Below are 25,924 nucleotides of genomic sequence, written 5' to 3' on the forward strand. Positions count from 1 at the left end.
TTTTGTTATGCCTTCAATGCCCAATTTTTTAAATTTTACGGTGTACAATTTTTTTATATAGATTAAATTATCAGGAATTTCTCTATTAACTGTAGGGCGTCTAAATGTATTTTTTTCCCCACAAAATAAAAATAATTAAATAAACATGTTACATTTCTACTACAATTGACACTGTTAAAACAGTTAAAATGTAAAAACTTAGTAATTTTTATAGCCGGCTAGTGGCATAATCGTATATTAAATAAAATTATTTGTGTATGGTATTTTTCGTGCGACTTGTGAGCATTACATTGAAGTACAATATTACTTTGCTGACGTTTTCAAATTTAAAAGACCTTCGACGATCCGACAACATGTTTTTGTACATTTAAAATGATACCGTTTATAGTTTCAATAATAATTCCCAGAGAATTGATTTTGCCATCTAATATTCTAGAAATTTCAGACAATATTTTATATTATACAGAATTTTTGTTATTTAATGTACACGGGTTTGCCTCGAGAAGCTCATGCTAAAGTTGTTAATTTTTCTATAACGACATTTATAAAAGCAACCGAATTTGATAAAGTTTTGCCCGTTTTTTTCGAGAGATTTTAGAACCGAAGATAAGAACGAAAAATTGAATTTAAACAAAGCATCGTCAGGATTAAATATTTCTATAATTTTTCATATTAGATTTATATGAGTAAAGTAGTATAGTTTGTATTATTATTTTAGGTAAATATGAAATATGCTACTAAATGTACAAATAACCAGTATGACGTGCAAACATATTATGTTCAAAAATAGTTAGTAGTATCTAAATTCGACGAATCGAAATCCTGTCCCATTTGGGAATATAGGTAGTAAAAGAACCAAAATATTTTAGTTTTTTTTTAACTGAATCCGAATCCGACTCAGGTTTTCTTTGGTACGCCAGTTTTAATTATTCTGTTTTCTCTGTTGAATTCGGAACTGACATCAGAATTTGTGTACTATTTTTTAACCTCCAATAAAAATAGTAAAAATTACGATTTTACTTATTTGGCGGGATTTGAAAAAAATATTGACGTACTGAGGAAAATCTGAGTCTAGATTCGGGTACAGCGAAACAAATCCAAAAAAATGTATTTTGGTTCATGTTAAAAAAAACGTTAAGTTTAGTTACGCAGTGTAATACCTATATCATCTCCATTAAAAAAATAATAGATTGTATTAAAATAATGAATTTTGATCGTTTAATTATGCTCAATCACAAATTGCAAGGCACAATAAAACAAAAGAAAAAGAAATTAGATTCTGAAAGGACAATAAAAGATATTGGTCATTGCGAAATCGGCCATTGTCAAAACATCATCGCAGCGAGCAGTAAGTATATTATTATAATGACAGAACAATAGGTAAAGACTAAAAAGTCATAACTTTGTGGATTCATTTTTAATAATCTTTTTTTGTTTTGTGTTTTAGATGTTTTAACTGTGTACCTACGTTGGAAATAACCCATAATCCACATACTTAATTGCAACTACTATTAAAGTTAGGTACTTATTACTTGGAACTCGGAAACCAAAACTCATTCAACCCCCTTCCCTTATAACAGCATGAAATTTTTTTAAATATATACAGTTAATCTATAAGTTATACACAGATTAATTAAATAAAAAAATTGTATAAAACTTAAATTTTAAAAGTAGGTAGGTAGGTACTTAAAACATTATTTTATCAATGCATTTGTTCATGGAACGTTTATTTTAAAACTTATTTAATACTGTTTTGAAATACAGGGTGAAGTATAATTAAAATTATAGTTAAAAACGAATGTAAAGTTAAAACTTAAAAGTATAACTTTTACTTATTTAAAACACAAGTAATCTATAATCAATTCAAGCCCTGGTGATGATAAATTACTTTTACCGAAAACGAATATTGTGATTGTTATTATGTTATTATTTTTTGTAGTTTTAAGATTTAAAATTTATTTAACCAACATTTTTACCCGATATAAAATACAAAAATATCTGAATCTTCTCTAAATAACGTCTGATTTAGTTATTTACTTTGTTTTTAAAAAAAAAAATATTTTTTCAGTAATCAAAAATTGTCTGTGACTTCACTATCAATCCTACTCAAATTTATGCTTTTAAACAATAACTATAGTTGTTCTAGATCTGGATCTGGAAAATGTTAATTACATAAGTGTATAAATTAAATTATACATCACCTCTCTCTGGGGCCAACTTGTTTGGTAGCGTTAGGCCGGCAGCCAGCTATAAGACCAAAAATGCCAAATCTAAACCCGATAGATCCATATTATGTACATTGTATTTATATATTCGTTTCCTGCATTAACTATAAATAAAAGAGTCAAGTTAAAATATATAATTTTATACTTTTATTAAATAAAATAAAAATAGGTGCATTTATATACATGAAGTTTGACTTATTTAAAATCGTTATAAAAACATTATACAAGTGGTAGCATTCACAGATTAGGTACGGATATAATGAGGTAGGTATGATTAATGTATAATTTAAAAAAAATTAAAGAGCGCAACGTATTTCTCTGTTTAAAAAAAAACTACGTTTTCAATTAAAAATAAGGTCAAACAAATATTTAATAGGCGATACATTTTGTTCAACACGAACATAAAATGTTTTCAGAATCTTTTTCAACATTTTGTATACAGCATTTGTAAAACAAATTTTGACCAAAAAATAACTATAAAATATTTTTTTAAAAATATGTAAACAAAACTTCTGTTGACATTTTTAAGATGTTTTATTTTTGTGTCGATAAAAGATACCTACGTCATATAACCTACCGGAGTACTTAGCCTTATGTTATAGCCCCATTTAAGATATATTTTCAGTCTAATTTTCAGATCCTAAGGGATTGAAAGAGGGTGGTTTTAACGAGCTTTATAAAGGCAATATTAAAAAAAAGGGATTTAATAAATATCGACCATGTCAATTTATTTACAGATTAATTTGTACTAGCTTTAAGGGACGAACTGTTTTAATTATTGTCCAGTAAAGTACATTATACTGCTTTAAGGTACGATTTCTGGTTTATAGACTTACTAGGTACTTAAAGGAATCGGATCAGTGGTTAAGGAGATTAAAAAGTTATATTTCTTCTCCTTCATGTAGTTAGGCCATTGAGGCCCATCGCTGCAAAACAAACATTCCTCCAATTCTCTCTGTCCTGTGCTACTTCGCTGAAATGGTCTTAATTCGTTATTACATGGTCTATCTGGTTTTTATGGCTCCGTTTGGCAACATCTATGTTTGTTCGTATATTTAAGATTATCTGCAACAATTATTATTTCTATACCTATACCGAATTCCTATCATTGCTAAACAGTGTACGACGTCATCCGCGTGGTGGTATGAAACATTGTCCTCTTTCCTGATATAGTATTACATTATTATTATTTTCTTATCGAACTAATATTATATTGTATTATAGTTTAGGTCAAAATATGATCTTGACCTTTGATCTTCCGGGTAACACGTTCTCAATATGATTTTCGTCAAACGTTTGTCACATCTGTGGTTACTTGTTGGGTAAAACCAAAAAAAACGAAATATCATCTAGCCCCCCCCCCAAAAAAAAAGTTTTTTTTTTTTATTAATTATTGACTCTTAAAGTACACAGCGAAGTATTTTTACGAGCGTCATATAAAATTTGATGCTTAATAAAATATATATACATAGTATATGACAACAACATTTTTTTTTTATTCATTTGACTCAGTCTAAAATTAAGTATATGACAAAGTTAATGTTTGAAATGTAATAAAATAACAAATCAACAAAATATGCATAGCTAAATAACATAAAAAGTAAGAGTAGGAAGTCATTTCAGAATGTTCAATACATCTTTTTGTTGCAGCTGTTTTGTTGATGTTATTGGATTTCCTAAATCGTCTATCCAGTGCCATATTTTACTAGTCCTACAACATTCCCTGAAAGCATGAGCAAATTTATTAAGTAAAAACGTGTACTAATATAATATTTTATAACAACTACTATGGTTATAATTTGTAATAACATTCAAAATTAAACAATAATTACATTATTGTCTTTTTAATTACAATGTAAATTTGTTTTTGACAAAAATAGATACTATATTTTAGTATCGACTGTTGTATTCCAATTGAAAACTAGTTAAGATACGATTGGTAAAAAAATTAAAATATTAATGAAAATGAAATAAATTTTTATACCTAAAAGAGGCGTATGCAGCAGTGGGATTTTGTTCTTCGTAAATGGGCTGTTGATTTGGATGCCAATAATATATTTTACTATAAGTACGAGAATAAGCTCTGATCCAAGGTTCTGAAAAAGATAGACAATATATACATATATATTACTAATCGTACTTATTAATTTGACAATTCAGTACTGGATGCACTAACTCGCCGTGCCGTTAATAAATAATATTCCGGTGGCAGAGCAATATTTGCGTTCGTCCAACGAATACATTTGTACATCTTTTCGGTGGCATTTTGACCATCTCAAATCTATTTTTTCAAACATCTCCGATATTTCTGTCAAGTAAACGGGTTCTTTTACTCTGATTTTAGTTTGATCAGGATCTTGTTTATTCATGGATTTTGCAAAGTTTCTACAATATTCGACTCTGCGATAACAAAAACAAATTTGCTTTAGCGGAATTCACTAGCTTTTGACTTAATTTTAACTTACCTGGTCAAATAACTATAATTACTGATATCTATGTTGCCGAGCCTGTACGCGTCAATAATATGTAATACTTTTACCCTGAGCTGACCGAGGCTTTCACCTTCGAACTCATATGCCAGTTCTCCGTAAACGAGTGTACCAGGGCTCATAGTGATATTTTTTAAAGAATCGTTACATATCCAACGATGATGATCGCTGAGTTCGTACACTCGACTACCACCTAAGCCTTAAGTGTAGAGTACATTATTAAATTTCGAAATAAAAAGCATAATCAATTTCAGTTACTTAAAAAAAATGTAGGCGCTTTAGTTCCATTAAGCAAAACACAATGCCAGTCGTACTTTGATTTAATATTTTTCGCTAGGTTTTCTTGATTAAGTTTTTCCGGAGAACATTCTAAAAAATCTACACAGAAAAAAAAAACAATGCATAGTAATTTTGCTCTAACTCACAAGACTAAAAAGAATACTTACCTCTTGACCCCGTAATGAACTTATTACAAGCAGCCGGGGCCTCGTCTCTTGGAGGAGCTTTTCTTACATCGTCCTTAACGTCCCAAAGATCTAAACACATTTTTCTAAGGTCTTTCTGTCTGTCGTCAGCTAAACGTTGATCTTTTGTAAATGCAACAATTTTTGATAGACTTAATGCTTGTATCTGCCCCAGTCTAAATAAAAAAAAACAAATCTTAAGTCCGATGATGTACATGACAATAATCTACCAAGTAAAAGGCAATTTTATGTTTTACGTTTAATTTCAAATTTAAACATAAAACTTACTCGTTATTTGATTTCCATAAATATTCAAAAAAAGATTTATCATTTAATATCTCTTCAAGTGGTACAATAGTCAAGATGTCTTCTTTTGAACTCAATTCGTTCCATGTTAAATTCACATTATACAAGTACTTCTTAATGACGTCAACATTCTCGTTTCTCCATTTGCAAATTACATATCTTACATATTTTATATTAATATCAATAATTTATCTAGAAAATTAAATGTACGTACTATCGTTTAGTAAATACCTTTCGGAGTTTGCTGGACGACTCGTCACTGGTTTATAAATACTTATTTGTTTAAAACACTTATACAAAAGAAATAAAAGTCCGGCGCTGAATTCTGTAAATATATCAAAAAGTTTACACATAAAATGACCGTTGTGCCGTAAAATGCTAATTGCAGTTAAAGCTTGACATAAATATAAACGTTTAGATAGTATTTCTTGAAAACTTTCTTGGCCTTCAACAGAAAATCCCTGAAAATACATAATAATAATGCTATGACGAAAGTACTGGATTGATATATTGTACATTTTTATACTCACACCATCAGCCATAACAAAATGTACACCTTCGTTGTCGGTTACTTCCATAACATACTTTTCTAGACTACTGATATTTTTTGGTTTGTAAATATCACCGTCTTCCGCAGAACCTGAATGAAGTTATATAAAAAATACTTTAATGTCTTATTATTATTTAGATATAATACCATTTTATATTAAGGTGGTTTTTGTTAAGTAAAACATAAATCACTTTATACCATTTTTCTCCTTAATAAGACCATACACTTATTGAATATTATTATTACTCGCCATTAGCAACCAGAAAATAACGAAGCTAATAGATGATAGACGATCAAAATATGTTGTATTGCTAAATTGTAACAATTTACTATAGGGACGTTTAACCACCTATTAATATACATCTAAATCATTTAATTTTAAATTTTCCAAGTAGTATATTGGAATCGTGCATCACTCCGGAAATGTTATGGTACAAAAATATGGCTTAATTTATTGAAATATGGATTAATTTATACACCAATTTGGATTACTCTTTGCTTTGTTAATATATATAGGGCCCTGGGCCATAGGGGTGTAAGTAAAATATTAGCTATAAGTGAACATTTTCTAAAATAAAATTAGGTGATGTGACCATCCCTGGAAAATATTTAAATAAATTTAATAATGGATTCAAACGTGTTGACAGATTTCTTATTCCATCAGTAGCGTGATCGATATTGATGTTCAAAAAATACATATAAATTCCAATGTTACACTTGAGACAAACAAAGAAGGAATAATCGGTGTCAAATCGCCCTAATGTTGGCGCATTTTAATAGTTATTTATCATGTTAAAAAAAGGTTTACCATAAAATGTCTGGAAAGACTCGGGAGAGCCAGCATAGAAATCGTTTAGCTTAAAATCATTGTCGTTGCGTAATGTAAATCCTACGCCTTTGGCCCTCCAACCTTTTCGCCAAAGGACATACTCTGAAAAGCCACCAGGTCCCGCACATATATCTGCAAAGTACACTAAATCGCTAGGCCCTGACAGCATACTTGTCTGAAACAAAGAAAATATAAGCAGATAATCGATGGCCAAGTATCATAGAAGACAACGAGCCAATGTCTACCAACTTAGAAATTATTTGGTTATATTCAACTGAAGTAACCAATATTTCAAAATTAATTTCATGTATGGATTTTTAATTGTCTTTCTAACTTTAAGGCTGACACATGATACATATTGTTTAATATTTTACATTTATTTACCTCGTCGCTGTATTTAGGATCGGTGAACATAAAATCACACGCCCAATCGATATTAGCCATTTTCATTGCAGCTCTATTTTGGAATATTCCATTTTTTATCGTTTCAAACGGATTTGCTTTAGTCCTAGCATTGCGAAAATCATGATCGTCAATATTATCCAACACATTCTAAACAAATAAATTTACTTTTACAGTTTTTAATTAAATTCTGTCTGTTATAAAATAAAACTCATTACCTTACTAGAATTAACGACTTTAAAGATTTCAGGATCTGCAAATTCAGTTGTCTGATCATAAGTCAACTTTTTTTCACCCGTTTTAATCCAATACACCATATTGTTGTACGAAAAAACCGAAGGAACATCATTTTCTAACCATTCTGTTACTTTTAATATTTCTGTGGACTATAAATTAAAATCAGTACGAAAAATAGTTACCTGTTACAACAGAAACATTTTCAGTCAGATAAATACTTCTTTCATTTCAGCATTCCAGTCTAAGACAAAAGCTTCTCTCGGCGCTTGCGAACTAAAACCTAAGCCTCTTCGCCCTTTTTGAGTTGGCAGCTGTACAGGATTGACCAAGCCTTGGGCATTTTTTCCTAAACCTTCTCCTTCTTTGTAACCAATTTTTTTCTAAAAATATCAACTAAATAGTAGATAAATTGATTAACAATAAAAATAAAATGAATTTACCATTAACGACATTCCTTTGTTACTACTTTTTTCCGTGTTATCAAAACTATTCGATACTGGATCATCAGAATCAGAGTCACTGCTTTTCTTCGACCACTTTGTAAAGGCATTATCTTCTTTAAATACATTTTTTAGTTTATTTGATTGTTCTCCAAAGAAAGATGGATTACTGGAATCACTGTCTGAACTGCTGTCAGAATCCTTCTCATGAAATTCTATTCAAACAATAAAGAATTAAAATGCACAATACAAACTTGAAACTTAAAAGACCTGGTACCTGGCTTGGCTGTATTTTTCATAAAATTACAAGGATTATCTAAATACGATTTTTCTTGATTGTTTAGATCATTTACACCACTAAAACTGATCTCTGTATCTCTATTTAAAATTCTCTGCAATATTTAAAAAATAAAATAAAGTATAGAATAATTATAATATGTTTATTATTTATTACGTTAGATGATGACTGGTAAGGCGTTTCGTTTTCGGAATGTGGTGATTTCTTAAAATTTCGACTTTTTTTTATTTTTTTATTTTTTTTAACATTATCAGCCATGTATGGAAGATCGCATTGATCATCATCTTGAGTGTAAAACCTGGATGTCACTCTTTCGTCATAAGTGCGTTTCTTGCTTTTCTTTTTTTTTGAATTCTCCATTTTGGGCGCCTCTTCTTCGGATTGTTCACTACTGTCTGACAAATTCGAAGACCTTAACAACATTACTAGAGTTAGTACAAAAAAGTATTGTATTATATCGATTATTAATAAGGTTTTAGCACTTACAACATGATGACCACAATTATATACCTAATACGGTTCACACGATTAAATAACAATATAGAAAAAATCAGATACAAAATGAATGTGTATAGTACAATTGTAAAGTGAAACTAGGTACATATATTTTTGTTATAATTAAACAAACGTTCAAAATAACAAGCAGTCACTATTTATACAATTATTATGACACATTGACACCGACAAAATATATAACAATCAGAACACTTATTGTTTACCGATTCGTGTTATCTAAAAACCAGATAAGAAGAAAACGTATACGGAATTTATATTGGGGTTACTACAACTTTTCCCAAATCGCATTACTCCCAAAGGCCAATATCCACTTCCTATAGAAAAAAAACTGGTTGTTTGCAGTTTGTTAAACAGTAAACTGCATAGCGATAGCGCGCCAAAATTGACCAAAATTTGGAACTAATTCAACTATTTTGCAAATAACTATAGCATGCAGTAAGTTTAAGGAGAAAACAACTTCTCCTTTTTTGACAAAATTTTCTTCGATTTTGAAGAAGAAGGTAGTAACATTTTTTTTTTAATTTTTGGTCATATTAATAATTTTTGAGTACGATTTGTGATCTATAGACTAACTATGTGAAAAAACTGGTTCACCGGATATCGCGGATTAAAATCTAACGACCGATCGGATTTTAGCTATGATCTACTTTAAATTTACTTTTGTGCCGCCAAATTTATCTCGCTTGTACATATTTTCACAGTAAGTCAATAGATTCAAATACCTTACACTTTATATTTTTATGAGTGGTACCCGATGACCAAAGGCCATTGGAGAAGTATAAATTTTTTTTGTTAGGTCAGGATAATTTTTCAAATTCACCTTCGATTATTCAGCAAACCTTTCGGTTTACTCATTTTGCGCCCGTAAGGGCGACTCGAAAATATAAAATATACTACTAGCTGATTGTAAACGTGACGTGATTGCTGTTTAAATTCACACCTTAAAACCATATAGGCGCAACTAGGGGAGTTCTATGGGATTTTAGCCCCCCCAAAAATTCAAACCCCAATCTTTGATTTGTTCATTTTAATAATGTACATCCTCTGTTCAAAATGTTTGTTTTTAAATATTCTTGTTTTCAAATATATTTATATCTAATGGTTTGAAAATAAAAATTATGTGTAGTCAGGTGTACATAATTTTAGCACACTATAAAATGTAGCCCGTTTAAATAAAAAAATAGACCTACTAGGGGTATTATCGTGGAAAAGCAGTCATCCAGCATTTAGAACGGGGCGCTCGTACGAGTTTTTTCACAAAAAAACAAACTTAAATAGTAACGCATACATTTCATTATTTTTTAAATTGAGAATAATGTACAAAAAGTATTGACTGGTCGATAACCAGTTGTGGACAGATTGAAGTTATTGAAGTTTCAATTTTAGGGCAGAAAGAAAGGTGGGGTGTAGTATTAGTTTTGTCTGTGCGCATTTCCCAGCCGCACTTCCACTCCCATCCTAACTTTTAAACTCTTATGATTTTATAAATAGTTATCCAAAATTGGTTATCGACAAGTCAACATTTTTAGTACATTATTCTCAATTTAAATGAAATGTATGCGTTACCAATTAAGTTTCAAAAGTTGCTATCAAAAAAACTAAGTTGGGAGGGGGTAAAACAAAAAAAAATTGTAGGTATATTTTACCGTTAAAAACATTTTATATAGTTAATTTATCATCAAAGAAATTAAAACAATAGAGAAGTAACCGTGCGATAATCGGTACTTTAAAAGGTTTTAGTAAACAATAAAGGCAAGTTCACTCGTATGAATTAATTTGGGTAAGTAGTTTACCTTTCAAACCTTATTTTTCTAATGCTTTATACAGTCAAGTCAATAAAGTTATAATATTATGAAAACTAGAGTCAATCACGGGGTCATTAAGTAATCTATTCATGATTTTCTAAAACAAAAGCCCAATATTAAATGTAAACATGGAAATACGGCGTATTGGATCTTGTTCATATATTTTATTATATTATCCAGATAATACGTTATCGAATGTAATTTTTAACTAATTTTTTTTTTAACTATAGGTAGTTAATTTGTTATCAGTGTTTTTTTCATTAGTGTGGTCCAAAGAAAGAATAACTCTGAAACTGCAACAGGTATATGGTAGTTTAATTTTATATTTTCTACCTGCCAGGTTAACATTAATAACTGGATAGAATTATTTTGCTAGTACCTATTAATTCACATAATCTCATGTGTATCACATGATGTACGTATTAAATTAATATGAAAATTTAATAGTAATCATATATATTTAATCTTTAAATAACAAAATTATACGAATAGGTCAGGTTAGATTAGATTAGGTTTATATACGAATAGGTACTTTTATCATTTTAGTATAATAAACATTAACGAGATATAATATACTCAATTTATTATTATGTTAAACGCTAAATAAATTAGTTTTACCTCGTCCACTTTAAAATACAAACAATTTCCAACTAATTTTCGTATTTTTTAACTTAAAAAATATGGTAAGCTATAACTTTTTTCGTCTTTTTAAATAAAGTTGTCTGTTATGTGTTCGTTTATATATTTCATAATAATAATTAAGGAGATCTTCGAAACGTCTATTACACGATTTTGAACATTCACGTGAAATTTTTAATTGTGGAATTTTGTGTACCTACGTTTTACGTTGTACATGACCAACTTAAAAAAAGTAAGATAAAACGCGAATAATTATTTAAAAAAACTACAAAGTAAATTATAAGAAATGTTAAAAATGTTTTATATATTTTATAGGTAACAAATTGTATGGGTATGATCTCCTTTTCCTCTGGTAGGCGGTCGTGACGGTTGACGTGATTGACTTGACCACAGTAAGCAGTTGATCCTCGTCATTCTCTTTTCCTTCTTTGAGAAAATCTTCTGAATGTTATTCACGTTAAAATCATTGCCACTGTTGTCACCAAATCCAGGGCCGTCCTTCGGGTTAGGTAGCTGTAAATTACATAAAGAGGAATTTAACACTCTCCAGGCCGTTTGTATCGATTACTATTTCATCCGGTAAATTCAGTGGTATCAAATAGGGCGGCGATGTCCTAAAAAACGATAATAAATAAAAACAAAATTTGATTTATAATTGTAATTAACCATCTACAAGCGAATAATATAGCACGGATTTTTAGCTCCGCTAATATACGGTGGTGGTGGTAATGGTGTAATGACAAACTGTAATTAGATATAAAAAAACAATTCTGTTGTTGAAGCCTTTTGTCATTAAAACAAATTAGACAAATTAGAAAAATAATAATGGTATTTTTTTAGATCGGCGTGCGATACAGTTGACATAAATGGGCTACACGACGTTATTGTTTCTCGTTTTGTTCTTGTGTACCGGTTCGATCGAAACTTCGAATATTTTAGTATTTACACCATCGCCATGGAAGAGTCATATCGTGTCGTTCCATCCGTTGTTCTTGGAGTTGGCAAACCGTGGTCACAACGTAACTGTTGTTACAAAATACCCGATGAAAAATCCGCCACCAAACTACAATCAAGTTGTTGTGACGTATGAATTTGATTTCAGTAAAAGTGAGACAAAAAAATGTTTTTTTTTTTTTATAAAAATGTTCAAGTAACATTGTCACGAAAAGAGGGTTATGACAAACCTTTTACCTGATAAAATTAAAAAAAAAAAACAATGTAAAAAACTAGCAAAATAAATATGAACTTAATGTCAACACACTCCTACTAGTAAAGCGTATAATTAATTAATACAATAAAAAAGGAAAGCTTTTCATTGACTTACAAAACTAAATATAAATATATTTACTAGATTTTGTCTACTCAATTTATCTACTCGATTAATTTATCTTTTTAAATTACTTGTTTATATTTATTTATTTCTATTTCTATTTGTTCGCTCATTTTTTCCACGTGTTTACTCGTTCAGTCAGTTGTTTTACTCGTTTACTCAGGTTTAAACTAGATTTGTGTACTTGTTGTTTCATTTTATTTTCTCGCTGTCTCGAATTTTTTGGGTAAAATTAAGATTAGGAGTGTGTGAATTCCATAAAAAGCATTATCCATGATTCATAATATTATATTTGTTCTTGTAGCAGAGGATATTTTTTTATAAATAAAAAATGGAAGTACATAATATTATTTCGAATCAAATACTTACTTTTATTAAAACATATCTCTGTTTAGCTTCGAATATTCTAATGCGTGAACTCCCCGTGACTTACATGTTTCTTAACGAACCATACATGCGTTCGACAATTGCTGTTGAAAACACACGAATGTACTTATCAGCGTCGGCCGTTCAAAAATTCATTAAAGAAGACCAGTCCAAGTTCGATTTGATCATAGTGGAATCGTTTTTCCAAGAGGCTACGGTAGCTATGGGCCATAAGTACGGCGCCCCAGTGGTAAGCATCGTTCCCGTGTCACCTTGGGTACCAACTTCCCGATGGGCTGCCAACCCCTCCGACTTATCCTACATCAAAGACTTTACACTGGACGCCGGCAAAGAGATGGACTTTTGGGCTCGTCTCGCCAACACGGCCATAGGCTTGTATGGTTTCCTGATCGAACCTATCACGTACTTGCCTCAAATGGAAAAAATAATGAACGATTGCTTTCAATACCCCGGATACGAGCACCGACCATCGATGGCAGATATGTTGAAGAACATATCGCTGCACCTGATCGATTCCGACGTGATGATCTTGAGTCCACGTCCTTATGTGCCCAGTTTTGTCGAAGTGCCAGGCATTCATCTCCGATCCTATGAAAAAATGGACAAAGTAATCTTTCTTGATAAATTCAAATCTATTTTAAAGCTTAATAATTAAAAAAAACGTAACCGCGCAAAGTACATACAAGTATACAACATGATTTATTTACATTGATATTTGTTTTTGGCCCGATAGGAATATTTACATTTTTCATTAGGATAATAGAAATCTACTTAAATACTGACATACATGGATTTCGTTTTATGTTTTTAAATTGAAAATATTTTAACATGGTGATGTTTTTGGGATGGTGGTCATTACATATTTTTATATTACTTTGTACAATTTTTTTTTGTCACGAATAGGCTGTGTTAATTTATTTTTACGATTTAGCGTTATAGGCTCTCGGTCATGATTTTGTTAATTAAAATGAATAAGGTGATGAAGATGGTCATAAGGATTGGGACGGGGAAGCAGAAACAGAGTTTTACAATTTCCGATGTTGAACGAGTGCCTGTAGAGATAACTGGGAGTATAAGTTTTAACATGGATATGTTATTAGGCTTACTACTACCAGAATTTTCATGTCACCATTTTCGCGCGACAATATTCAAAAATATTTTTAAACATTTGGATATTTGAGGTAAGTTAAGAGATTAGAGATTACTGATATGAAAAAAAGACAAAAGATAAGATTTAATAGATTAACGATAAGTAATAAGAGATCATATCTATGATTCAATGATTTTCCGTGGAGCAGAGAAAAAGTTACAGCGTATCCGCACTTCATGCAGATACATTAATACGTAGATATGTCCTGCAAGCTAGTATCTCTAATCTATTATCTCTAATTCACCTCCATACCCTTCCTCTATAAAACTCCATAATTCCTTCATAATCCATTATGACGTCAGCACTGTGACACAAAACATAACGGACAAATTTTCAGAATGACCCCCAGTCATAAGATATCTATATAAAAAACTAGGTTTTTTGTCCACCATCTGAATTTTCAGCTTTAACTCTAACGCCAACTCCATCTTTATCTTCACCTCCAACTCTATCTTCAGCTCCATCTTCATATGACGCTCCAACTCTAACTTTAGCTTCAGCTCAAACTCCAGCTCTAGCTCAAACTTCATCCCAGCTCCAACTCTATCTCCAGTTTCGATCAGAACACTATGTGTCTTACAGAGACTTCAAGACTTTATGGATGATGCGACGGCAGGCGTTGTGTATTTCAATTTCGGCACCATTCTAGACGTGTCTTGCATACCTAAAGACTCCTTAGCGACCATTGTGAACGTCTTGGGCCGTTTGGAACAGAAGATTGTTTTCAAATGGATCAGTAATGACAGCCGACAATTCCCGGATAACTTCTACGTCGACTCCTGGTTACCGCAGAGGGATATCCTGAGTAATATTCGAAAACAAAACATCAGGTGTTGAGCATCTTTGTTCAGGTATAAATTTGTTTTGTAGAACATCCAAATTGCAAGGTTTTTATTACTCACGGTGGAGTGCACGGGATAATGGAATCCATAGACGCCGGAGTGCCGTTAATTGGATTTCCCATTTTCGGTGATCAATTTACAAACTTAAAGGCAAGCCAGGACGACGGTTACGGAATTGTTAACAACCTTTTCAGGCTGACCGAGAAAAAGTTGGAAAAAGACATCAATCGTGTGTTGACCGACAAAAAGTGAGTAAAACTAATAACGACTGATTAATTTATTTAATACAGTTATATTGGAGACCTCATACCTCGAATGATTAAATCACAAAAGAAAAGAAAAATAAATAAACGTGTCAAGACTTGTAAAGTTAAACGATAACGTATATATTATGTTAACTAAATTAAGTAATAAACTTAATACATAGTTTAAGAGCCCAAATTCTCTATGAATTGTTTTAAGCCAGATATTAAACACTACAATATTAGCCAGAAACTTGATGTTTTAATATACTAGCTTTTTACTGCTTTTTAATATACTATATAATTCAGAATAATTTGCTGAACATTCCGATTGAGCGGTAACCGTTTTGAGTTATTAATTTTAAAGTTATCAAAGTTCAAAATTTATGACAGAAGGAATGGTGAAGTGAAGTATTTATTTGTATTATTATTCAACCGCACTCCACTCCGTCTTAAATTTTAAACAAATAACTCTAAAAGTAATTATACAAAAATGGTTATCGACCAGTTAAAACAGTTTCATTTTCATGTCAGGTCCCAACATTTTTCTAGGGCCTTGGGCTACACTCCCTTCCTCTCTCTTCTTAATCCGGTTTTGGCAAAGAGTGAACTTTTACCCGCATCGAAGCCAAATTCGATATCGGTTTTAACACTAGATTACGACTTAGAATTTTTTTGTACTTTTTTTTAGGTTTACAGACAACGCCAAAAGAGTGTCGGCTATATTTCTCGATCGGCCATTATCCGCCGTCGATACTGCAGTTTATTGGGTGGAATACGTGATCAGACACAAGGGAGCACATCACTTGAAAACAGCAGCAGTACACTTGACTTGGTACCAATACTATTTGATCGACGTTTTTGCTTTTATTGGTTTTGTGGTGATTTTCTTTACCTATTTTATTTACATTGCCATCAAGAGTATCCGGACGTCACTGTTATGGTTAACCAAGAGCGAAAAACTAAAAAATACCTAAAAGGTAACACTTCAATATGTACGCTTTTTTATATAAGCTACGTAGGTGTCGATGAAATTGTAAGGGTCGTTAAAAGTTATTTGTCGTAAAGGATTTATCACAATATGTGTTGTATTTTATTATTATAATTTGTACCCACTTAAAACCAACATAGTGTAGTAATGTAAGTAATATGTTTATAAACGCAGCTATAAGCATAATAAATGAAATAAAAATCAAATCGTACTCGTATTTAAAAATATACATTTAAAATAGGTTATGTATTATTGTTACAATAATAATTTGTACATTTATAAATAATTTTTATAAAATATATACTTATACATTGTTTTTAAATCTGACGTCCTAAGACGCGTTCAGTGGAGGTTTCCGTGGATTCATGTTCCCCGCCTTATCAGAGACGCCAGACGCCACATCCTCGCCACGGTAACGAGTCGTGGGCTACGTTTACATGGCCACCAAGATTCATGATGAATGGGACAGGTTGTGCGGCTGGTAATAGGTACAATATAATATTAATTGTAATCAAAATAATATACAATCAGATTCTATTTTTAGCAAAAAAAAATAAAAGACAAATCGGTCGGCCACCGGTCACATATTAGTCTGCGTTCACTCTAATACAGATTTTATTTGTAATATAAGATAAAATTAATTTATGAACAATAAAAAACAAAAGCTTTGCCCCAAAACTAAAATAAGCAAAATATACTATGATATAGCCAACGGGGGGGGGGGGGGGCTGAATCCGCGCCTGCCCTAAAGCGGCACTAATTTTGAGAAAATGGCAACTTTCAGATTTTTCCCTTTAGTCACACTATAAGACCTGCCTTTGTGCCAAATTTCACGTTTCTACCTAAACGGAAAGTGTTTTATAATTTTGATGATGAGTGAAGTGAGCGAGTCAGTAACAAAAATGAAAACTTTGAAATTTTCCCTTTTCGAAAAGAGTTATTATTAAGGGCTCAAATTTTTACAGTATCTTAAGCTACTTGAGCTGAATCTATTTTTCAAAATTCAAAAGCTTATCTTTAGAGGAAACAGAGATACGTGGGTTAGAAAAACTGGGTGAATAAGTGAACAGATAAATCATTCAATGCAGAATTGATTGGTATATTGATAGAACTGATGTCATAGGCAGTGGCGGCTCGTGGGTAAAATAGTTGGGTGGTGCATGTTTTAAAATACCTGTATATTAAAACTTTATAGCAGTCAATTATATTTAAAAAATGAATTAAAAATACACCTGTACTTTGAATTACGATGTAATAATATTTTTCACTCATATTTGTGTTGTTCTGTTGTTGTTATACTATGTGTTGTTAAAATAGTATGGGTTGCAATGGCCACGGAAGCGCGAACCGCTGTGAAACGACCACCACCTATACCACCTATACCACAAGGCACCGTTGCAGCCGTTTATAATATAATCTTGAGCACATCATGTCTGTGAACCAAGAGCGACATATATTTTTGGAAGTAGTGGGAACTGGAACTGGGAATGCAACTGTACTTGCATAACCTATTACCTAATCATAACTATGTCCTACTATAACCTAATCATACCTGGTCATAACCTTACTACCTAATTTAGGCAAGATGTTATTGGTCTCTTTCATTGTACCTATCACACTTTAATCACAGACTATACAAAAACAGATAGCTCACTCGGTCTAAAACAAAGGAAATTAAAAAAAAAACTGTTTAGGGACTCGCGAAGATATCGATGTAGCCGCATGAATTAGTATAAATTATTGTGCAGATACCTATTTTATAATATTACTGTACAAACTCCTTATCATTCATTCGATTGATAAGAGATTTAAATGATAACTGACAATATTATCACAGATTAGATCATTTCTTTTTATCTAATCTGTGATATTATTATGAAATTTTATGCTTGAATCTGCGGTTACACTAATTACATTTTGGGTCATGTTACGTCATGGTATTTTTTTATAAGCCGAGTGAACTATCTGTTTTCATAATATAGTCTGCGGTGCAGTCAGAACTCAGAAATAAAATGGCAGCGTAACGGGATATCAATTCATTACTATGAATAAAAAATGTATACTTTACTAATACAATAAGTTTCACTGTGTACTTTTATACTTAATTTTGATAGGCTGCAGTTACGCTGACATATTTGTAGATTATTTGATGAAGAAGGGGTCTATCTAATATGCGCAATATCCTTGTTTAGTTGTATATTTCAATCATGGGTGCAGTCGTCTTCGGTCGTCGCTACGTTAGACATGTAGTCGCGTTTCGAAAACTTGTTAAGTGCTCTTCTTTACTAAAAATCGTTTGTTTCAGCGGTTTTTATCCCGCTTGATATTGTTGTATACGAGCTACAGTGAGTTCATTTTTTTTTCCAACAGTCGTGCACCTACCCAAACCCAAAGATGATTTATGGAATTAACAACAATTAGTTTCGTCGGCGGTGTGAACGTTTGTACAACCTACAAATTAGTATTTAAAAAAGAATAATCGATAAAAGCATTGTTATGTGTCGGCTGGTCTAAAAAATGATTGAAATTTTTTTTTAATACATATTTTTTGTCTTAATTTTTTTTCACAATTTTTTTTTTTAAGTATTAGTATTCAATCCGTAGATTGGTCTACAATAAATGTTGTCTCCGCGATTCTCGGTCTTGCGCTTTATCCTTGAGTTGCTTGTACGAATCGACTCTTGCATCTTTGATTACTTGACACTTATACAACACGTTCTTGGGCTGCCTCTTCCTCGTTTCCCTTCTGTCATACCTTCCTGTATGATGCTATGGAGTTCTTCGTTGTGTCTTAGCGTATGACATATCATAAGCCTGAAGCCATCGCATTGATCTTAAATTACATAGCAAGTATCTTTTCTCGTTGACTAAGTCTAACACTTCTTCGTTTGTCTTCATTTCCGTCCATTTTTCGCCAACACCACATTTCTAAAGCTTCTAGAGTGGTTTCATCTTTTTTGTTCAACGTCCATGTTTCACTACCATATAATGTTGTACTCCATACATACGTTTTAATTAAACGTTTTCTTGTTCTTAGATCTACATTTTTCTATATTAGTAATTTACTCTTAGTAATTTACTCTTGTAATTATAAAAAAAACCTACAGAGTAAATTATAAAAAATGATAAACAATATTAACAAGTCAGGGACGGCGCCAAGGGGGGCGAGGGTGGGCGGTCGCCCCCTCATAACAAATTCTTGCCCTTCTCTCGCCCCCCCAGATATTTTGCTAAATAGTATAATTTTAAATATTTGATTATTATTCCTAAAACCCAGATTTTAAATAACTGTATTTTTATATATACAAATTTAGTTATTACGGAAATTGTGAAAACAATTGTTGTTTTGATTTAAACCTGTTTATCTATACAAATTTAGTTATTAGTTATGACATTGCCACCAAATGTGGCCTATTTTTATCAATATACTTTGAGTGTTTTTGCAATCGGTTATCAATAATCCGTCGCCCATATAATTATGTGTTTTGGTGTATATATATATATATATATATATAATTATAATATTTACGTTTGTGTGTGTGTTTTCCAAAAATTCAGTGTTTATTGACGGATTGTTTTGGTTTAATAGAATGTAGGTATAACACGATAACTATTATCTCCACTGACTGGTTGTTGGGCGTTTTATAAGCCTTCATTTTTACTTCGATTTTCATAGAGTACAATAAGAGCTATATGATGGCCGACAGGTAAAAATAACGCTTATTTAAAAAAGTTGCCTTACTTAAATTGTACACTAGTATATATTGGCCCTTAATCTGTAATAAATTCATATGTTATACTATTTCACTTATAAATATTAAAGTCATTCACTGATAAATCATTATAATTGTTTTTTATTGACAGAAGTAGATAAAATTATTGTGGTTGCCCCTCCAAAAAATTCACTTGACCTTTCCCGCCCACCTAAGAAAAAAATTCTGGCGCCGTGTCTGTAACAAGTAGATAAATATAATACTAAAAAGATAACTTAACAAAAATTACAAAAAAGAATAATACTGAAAAAAGTAATAATAAAATAATACAAAAAAAATGTACAAAAATACGAAGGAAGTGTTTATCGCTGTTTAGTCAACTGTATGTGTGATGTTGATCTCTGGTTGTGAAACTTTCTTGAAGTATGATTATTTAACATAGCTTCCGGCCAACTATTATTTAACAGACAAAGGTAGAACAGTGAACGTAGTAGCCATCAGCAGTGGCTTCATGACACCAGCTGGATTCACGTTGTCATCGCGGCTTATTACTTGTCGTCACGTCTTTGGTCTTGCTAGGATCTAAAAATAACCATGTATGTACTTAGATTAGATTAGAAAATTTTGGCCGAGGATTGATAAAAATGAATTATAGCAGCAGCATAGACGTGTAGACTCTTAGTCGCCGGCCGATCATTTTTTAGAACGTTGCCAAATGTGTAGCTGATCGACTTGGTTTTCAATGATTTGCTCGACACTATTGCTGTTTCTCCCATTGGGACTTATAACACACCCTTGAGTCCGTCTGTGTCGAATTCTACAATGATTTCCTACAAGCGGCTGATCCTCGTGGATCTCTTTTTCTTCTTTGAGAAAATTTTTTGAATCTTGTTCACATTATATTCATTGCTACTGTTGTCATCGAATCCAGGTCCGCCTTTCGCGTTAGGCAGATGTAGTTCCGTAAAATGGAAACACTCTCCAAGCCATCTGTATCATCTAATTACTGTTTCCTCCGATAAATTCACATTCAGTACTATTGAAAGGGGCTATGTAGCTATAGGCGGCAGTGTCTTTAAAAATTATATAATATATAAAAAAAAATATTTGATTTATAATTGTAATCAACCAACTACAAGCGAATCACAGCCCGGATTTTTGGCTCCACTAACTGTAATTATGTACAAAAAAACAATTTATAAAAAACTGTTAGATTTATAATATTTTGACCATCTGGACCAACAATTATATATTAATGACTAGCAACCACTCTGTTGTTGAACCTTTTGTCAAAAAAAACAAATTAGACGAAAATGGTAGAAAAATAATAATGATATTTTTATTTTGTTTTTGTGTTGTGTTTGGTGAATTTAAACATTTTTTTTTTAGATCGGCGTACGATTCAGTTAACATAATAAATGGGTTACACGACGTTATTGTTTCTCGTTTCATTCTTATGTACCGGTTCGATAGAATCTTCGAATATTTTAGTATTTACACCATCGCCATGGAAGAGTCATATCGCGGCGTTCCATCCGTTGTTCTTGGAGTTGGCAAACCGTGGTCACAACTTAACTATTGTTACAAAATACCCGACGAAAAATCCGCCACCAAACTACAATCAAGTTATTGTGACGTGTGAATTTGACTTCAGTAAAGGTGAGACAAAAGAGTGTTTTTTTTTTTTTATAAAAATGTTCAAGTAACATTGTCACGAAAAGAGGGTTATGACAAACCTTTTACCTGATAAAATTAAAAAAAAAAAACAATGTAAAAAACAAGCAAAATAAATATGAACTTAATGTCAACACACTCCTACTAGTAAAGCGTATAATTAATTAATACAATAAAAAAGGAAAGCTTTTCATTGACTTACAAAACTAAACATAAATATATTTACTAGATTTTTGTCTACTCAATTTATTTACTTGTTTACTCGAATCATTTACTTATTTTAGTTACTAGTTTACACAATTCATTTGCTCATTTATTCGACATGTTTACTCGTTTACTCGATTGTTTTATTCGTTGATTCGAATTTGTTGAGTAGGTAAAGTTTAGGTTAGGAGTGTGTGAATAATGAATTCCATAAAATATATTATTCATGATATGTTTGTCTGTGTAGCAGAGGATATTTTTTTATTAATAAAAAATAGAACTACATAACATTATTTTGAATCAAATACTTGTATTTATTAAAACAGAAATGTCTGTTTAGCTTCGCGTTTTCTTATGCGTGAACGCCCCGTGAGTTATACGTTTCTAAGCGAACCGTTCATGCGTTCTACAACTGCTGTCGAAAACACACGAAAGTACTTATCAGCGTCGGCCGTTCAAAAATTCATTAAAGAAGACCAGTCCAAGTTCGATTTGGTCATATTGGAATCGTTTTTCCAAGAGGCTACGGTAGCTATGGGCCATAAGTACGGCGCTCCAGTGGTAAGCATCGTTCCCGTGTCACCTTGGGCGTCGACTTCCCGATGGGCTGCCAACCCCTCTGACTTATCCTACATCAAAGACTTTGCACTGAACGCCGGCAAAGAGATGGACTTTTGGGCTCGTCTCGCCAACACGGCCATAGGCTTGTATGGTTTCCTGATCGAACCTATCACGTACTTGCCTCAAATGGACAAAATAATGAACGATTGCTTTCAATACCCCGGATACGAGCACCGACCATCGATGACAGATATGTTGAAGAACATATCGCTGCACCTGATCGATTCCGACGTGATGATATTGAGTCCACGTCCTTATGTGCCCAGTTTTGTCGAAGTGCCAGGCATTCATCTCCGATCCTATGAAAAAATGGACAAAGTAATCTTTCTTGATAAATTCAAATCTATTTTAAAGCTTAATAATTAAAAAAAACGTAACCGCGCAAAGTACATACAACGTGATTTATAAAAATGATATTTGTTTTTGGCCGGATAGCAATATTTACATTTTTCATTAGGATAATAGAAATCTACTTAAATACTAACATACATGGATTTCGTTTGAATTGAAAATATTTTAACATGGTGATGTTTATGGGATGGGGTCGTTACATATTTTTTAATTTGCACGAAATATATGAACATGTGATAAGAGATTGGAGATACGAAATTATAAATATGTGATAAGACACCCAGAGCGAGAATATGAAGAAAAGTAGGAGTAGGCAAAGAAGGATATTGTATAATTTTTCTTTGTCACGAATAGGCTCTGTTAATTTATTTTCACGATTTAGCGTTATAGGCTCTCGGTCATGATTTTGTTATTTAACATGGATGGATCTGGAGATAAGGATGGGGACGGGGAAGCAGAAATAGAGTTTCATCACGTCCACCATCTCAATCTCCACCTTCAACTCCATCTTTATCTCCACCCCGTAGCTCCAACTCCAACTCTAGCTTCATCTCCATTTCAAGCTCCAGCTCTGGCTCAAACCCCAGCTCAAAGAAGCTCTAGCTCCAACTCTAGTTCAAACTCCAACTCCAGTTCCAACTCTAGCTTCAGCTCCATTTTCATCTCAAGCTCCATCCTAAACTCCAGCTTCATCTCTATCTCCACCTCCGTAACTCCAGTGCTAGCTCTAGCTTAAACTTTGGCTTCAGTTTTAGCTACATCTTCATCTCAAGCTCCAATTTCGATTAAAACACTGTGTGACTTGCAGAGGCTTCAAGACTTTATGGACGATGCGACGGCGGGCGTTGTGTATTTCAATTTCGGCTCCATTCTGGACGTGTCTTGCATACCTAACGACTCCTTCGCGACCATTGTGAACGTCTTGGGCCGTTTGGAACAGAAGATTGTTTTCAAATGGATCAGTAATGACAGCCGACAATTCCCGGATAACTTCTACGTCGACTCCTGGTTACCGCAGAGGGATATCCTGAGTAATATTCGAAAACAAAACATCAGGTGTTGAGCATCTTTGTTCAGGTATAAATTTGTTTTGTAGAACATCCAAATTGCAAGGTTTTTATTACTCACGGTGGAGTGCACGGGATAATGGAATCCATAGACGCCGGAGTGCCGTTAATTGGATTTCCCATTTTCGGTGATCAATTTACAAACTTAAAGGCAAGCCAGGACGACGGTTACGGAATTGTTAACAACCTTTTCAGGCTGACCGAGAAAAAGTTGGAAAAAGACATCAATCGTGTGTTGACCGACAAAAAGTGAGTAAAACTAATAACGACTGATTAATTTATTTAATACAGTTATATTGGAGACCTCATACCTAGAATGATCAAATTACAAAAGAAAATAAAAAAAAAAATGTGTCAATACTCGTAGAGTCTTGTTAGCTCTGGCACACAACCGAAAAAAGTGTTACCAAAAATTAATAACGAAAAAAGCATTAGGACACTGTGATAGGGAATAGGAGATAGGGGTGGGAGATAGGGGGTAGGAGGTAGGGGTAGAAGATTAGGGTAAGATATAGGAGATAAGAGATATGTTGTACGTTCAACTAAATGATAAATGAAACTAAATTGAACTAAATGATAAATTCAAAATAGTTTAAGAGCCCAAATTCTCTATGAATTGTTTTAAGCCAGACATTAAACACTACAATATTAGCTAGAAACTTGTTTCTATTGTGATGTTTTAATATACTAGTTGTACTGCTTCTTAATATACTATATCATAATTCCACCACTACTCTAAATTTATTCGGTACTTCAACGAGACATGAAAATGCTCTTTCGTGGTTGCAGACTCGGCTGTTTGTATTATTTTTTAACCGCACTCCACCCCCCGTCTTAAATTTTAAACAAATAACTCTAAAAGTAATTATACGAAACTCTGGTTATCGACCAGTTAAAATAGTTTCATATTCATGTCAAGTCTAAAAATTTGTCCGGCTTTGGAAAAAACTTTCACCCGCGTCGAATCCAAATTCGGTATCGGTTTTAACACTAGATTACAACTTAGAATTTGTTTGTATTTTTTTTTAGGTTTACAGACAACGCCAAAAGAGTGTCGGCTATATTTCTCGATCGGCCATTATCCGCCGTCGACACTGCAGTTTATTGGGTGGAATACGTGATCAGACACAAGGGAGCACATCACTTGAAAACAGCAGCAGTACACTTGACTTGGTACCAATACTATTTGATCGACGTTTTTGCTTTTATTGGTTTTGTGGTGATTTTCTTTACCTATTTTATTTACATTGCCATCAAGAGTATCCGGACGTCACTGTTATGGTTAACCAAGAGCGAAAAACTAAAAAATACCTAAAAGGTAACACTTCAATATGTACGCTTTTTTATATAAGCTACGTAGGTGTCGATGAAATTGTAAGGGTCGTTAAAAATTATTTGTCGTAAAGGATTTATCACAATATGTGTTGTATTTTATTATTATAATTTGTACCCACTTAAAACCAACATAGTGTAGTAATGTAAGTAATATGTTTATAAACGCAGCTATAAGCATAATAAATGAAATAAAAATCAAATCGTACTCGTATTTAAAAATATACATTTAAAATAGGTTATGTATTATTGTTACATTAATAATTTGTACATTTATAAATAATTTTTATAAAATATATACATTGTTTTTAAATCTGATAACTTTTAATGTACAAATAATTTTTTTTCATATCTTATAGGAAGCTACATAGATTATATATATTTAATATAAATGCACTGTTTTGCTTTATATTTTCGTCGTTAAGGCGTAATCCTTATATAATTTCTCCTCTGTTACCTCTGTTATTCCTTCTAACATCATCCTTCATCGCTACCATTTATTGTTTTATTTTCGTTTTGCTTACATCTAAATCTTCATTTTTAAATACAGTGAATTCAAAGAAAAAAAGGTGACAAAATTCATTGAATAAAATAGTAATATTTTTAATAATAATAATATTTTGCCTTTTTTAAAAGTGTTAAAATAGTACCTAAAAATGGGTTCACACAAACACTATTTTTAAAAAATTTAGGTCTTTAGTTCCACATCAAAATGAAAAGGGTAATGACTTTAAAAATATTTAAGTTTTGGATTTTTTTTCCAGTTAAATTAATATTTATCTTTAAGCATAATTTTTTTTTTCAAACGAAATATTTTTAT

The 25,924-nt window shown here is 32.0% G+C and overlaps 3 protein-coding genes across 10 annotated transcripts; 2 read left to right on the forward strand and 1 right to left on the reverse strand.

Annotated features, from left to right (window-relative positions):
* Window positions 1-3,719: 3,719 nt before the first annotated feature.
* LOC126845611 (cap-specific mRNA (nucleoside-2'-O-)-methyltransferase 1) lies at window positions 3,720-8,947 on the reverse strand. 2 transcript variants are annotated; one of them, XM_050584368.1, is made up of 17 exons: window positions 8,727-8,947; window positions 8,397-8,652; window positions 8,220-8,334; window positions 7,943-8,157; window positions 7,721-7,882; window positions 7,484-7,651; window positions 7,248-7,415; window positions 6,843-7,038; window positions 6,015-6,124; window positions 5,716-5,945; window positions 5,467-5,643; window positions 5,161-5,354; window positions 4,973-5,092; window positions 4,691-4,913; window positions 4,402-4,625; window positions 4,210-4,321; window positions 3,720-3,948 (listed from the first exon to the last, which is right to left on the reverse strand). In XM_050584368.1, the coding sequence occupies exons 1-17, from the start codon at window positions 8,729-8,731 to the stop codon at window positions 3,840-3,842; spliced, it is 2,784 nt and encodes a 927-aa protein (XP_050440325.1). In that variant the 5' UTR covers window positions 8,732-8,947; the 3' UTR covers window positions 3,720-3,839. The 2 variants fall into 2 exon arrangements, with proteins under 2 accessions (XP_050440325.1, XP_050440326.1); XM_050584369.1 differs by lacking the exon at window positions 3,720-3,948 and having other exon boundaries at window positions 4,209-4,321; window positions 4,389-4,625.
* A 2,309-nt stretch (window positions 8,948-11,256) lies between these two features.
* On the forward strand, window positions 11,257-25,417 carry LOC126845963 (UDP-glycosyltransferase UGT4-like). 3 transcript variants are annotated; one of them, XM_050585045.1, is made up of 7 exons: window positions 11,257-11,432; window positions 11,516-11,592; window positions 12,041-12,307; window positions 12,926-13,524; window positions 14,650-14,872; window positions 14,938-15,157; window positions 15,843-16,388. In XM_050585045.1, exons 3-7 carry the CDS (start codon window positions 12,067-12,069, stop codon window positions 16,126-16,128), a joined length of 1,569 nt encoding a protein of 522 aa, XP_050441002.1. In that variant the 5' UTR covers window positions 11,257-11,432; window positions 11,516-11,592; window positions 12,041-12,066; the 3' UTR covers window positions 16,129-16,388. The 3 variants fall into 3 exon arrangements, with proteins under 3 accessions (XP_050441002.1, XP_050441003.1, XP_050441001.1); XM_050585046.1 differs by lacking the exons at window positions 11,257-11,432; window positions 11,516-11,592 and adding exons at window positions 11,620-11,779; window positions 25,031-25,417 and having other exon boundaries at window positions 12,041-12,219; window positions 15,843-15,986; XM_050585044.1 differs by lacking the exons at window positions 11,257-11,432; window positions 11,516-11,592 and adding an exon at window positions 11,621-11,779 and having other exon boundaries at window positions 12,041-12,219; window positions 15,843-16,393.
* LOC126845964 (UDP-glycosyltransferase UGT5-like) lies at window positions 16,612-25,417 on the forward strand. Of its 5 annotated transcripts, none has more exons than XM_050585051.1 (6): window positions 16,612-16,630; window positions 21,245-21,514; window positions 22,074-22,672; window positions 23,514-23,736; window positions 23,802-24,021; window positions 24,802-25,417. In XM_050585051.1, the coding sequence occupies exons 2-6, from the start codon at window positions 21,274-21,276 to the stop codon at window positions 25,085-25,087; spliced, it is 1,569 nt and encodes a 522-aa protein (XP_050441008.1). In that variant the 5' UTR covers window positions 16,612-16,630; window positions 21,245-21,273; the 3' UTR covers window positions 25,088-25,417. The 5 variants fall into 5 exon arrangements, with proteins under 5 accessions (XP_050441008.1, XP_050441004.1, XP_050441006.1 ...); XM_050585047.1 differs by lacking the exon at window positions 16,612-16,630 and adding an exon at window positions 18,365-18,582; XM_050585049.1 differs by lacking the exon at window positions 16,612-16,630 and adding an exon at window positions 18,365-18,574.
* Window positions 25,418-25,924: the final 507 nt, after the last annotated feature.

This window comes from Adelges cooleyi, unplaced genomic scaffold (assembly GCF_023614345.1).
Source record: "Adelges cooleyi isolate 19-005CV unplaced genomic scaffold, UGA_ACOO_1.1 ACOO_flye_CR_arks_rails_tigmint_CR_PRNA_8, whole genome shotgun sequence".
Classification (NCBI taxonomy): Eukaryota; Metazoa; Arthropoda; class Insecta; order Hemiptera; family Adelgidae; genus Adelges; species Adelges cooleyi.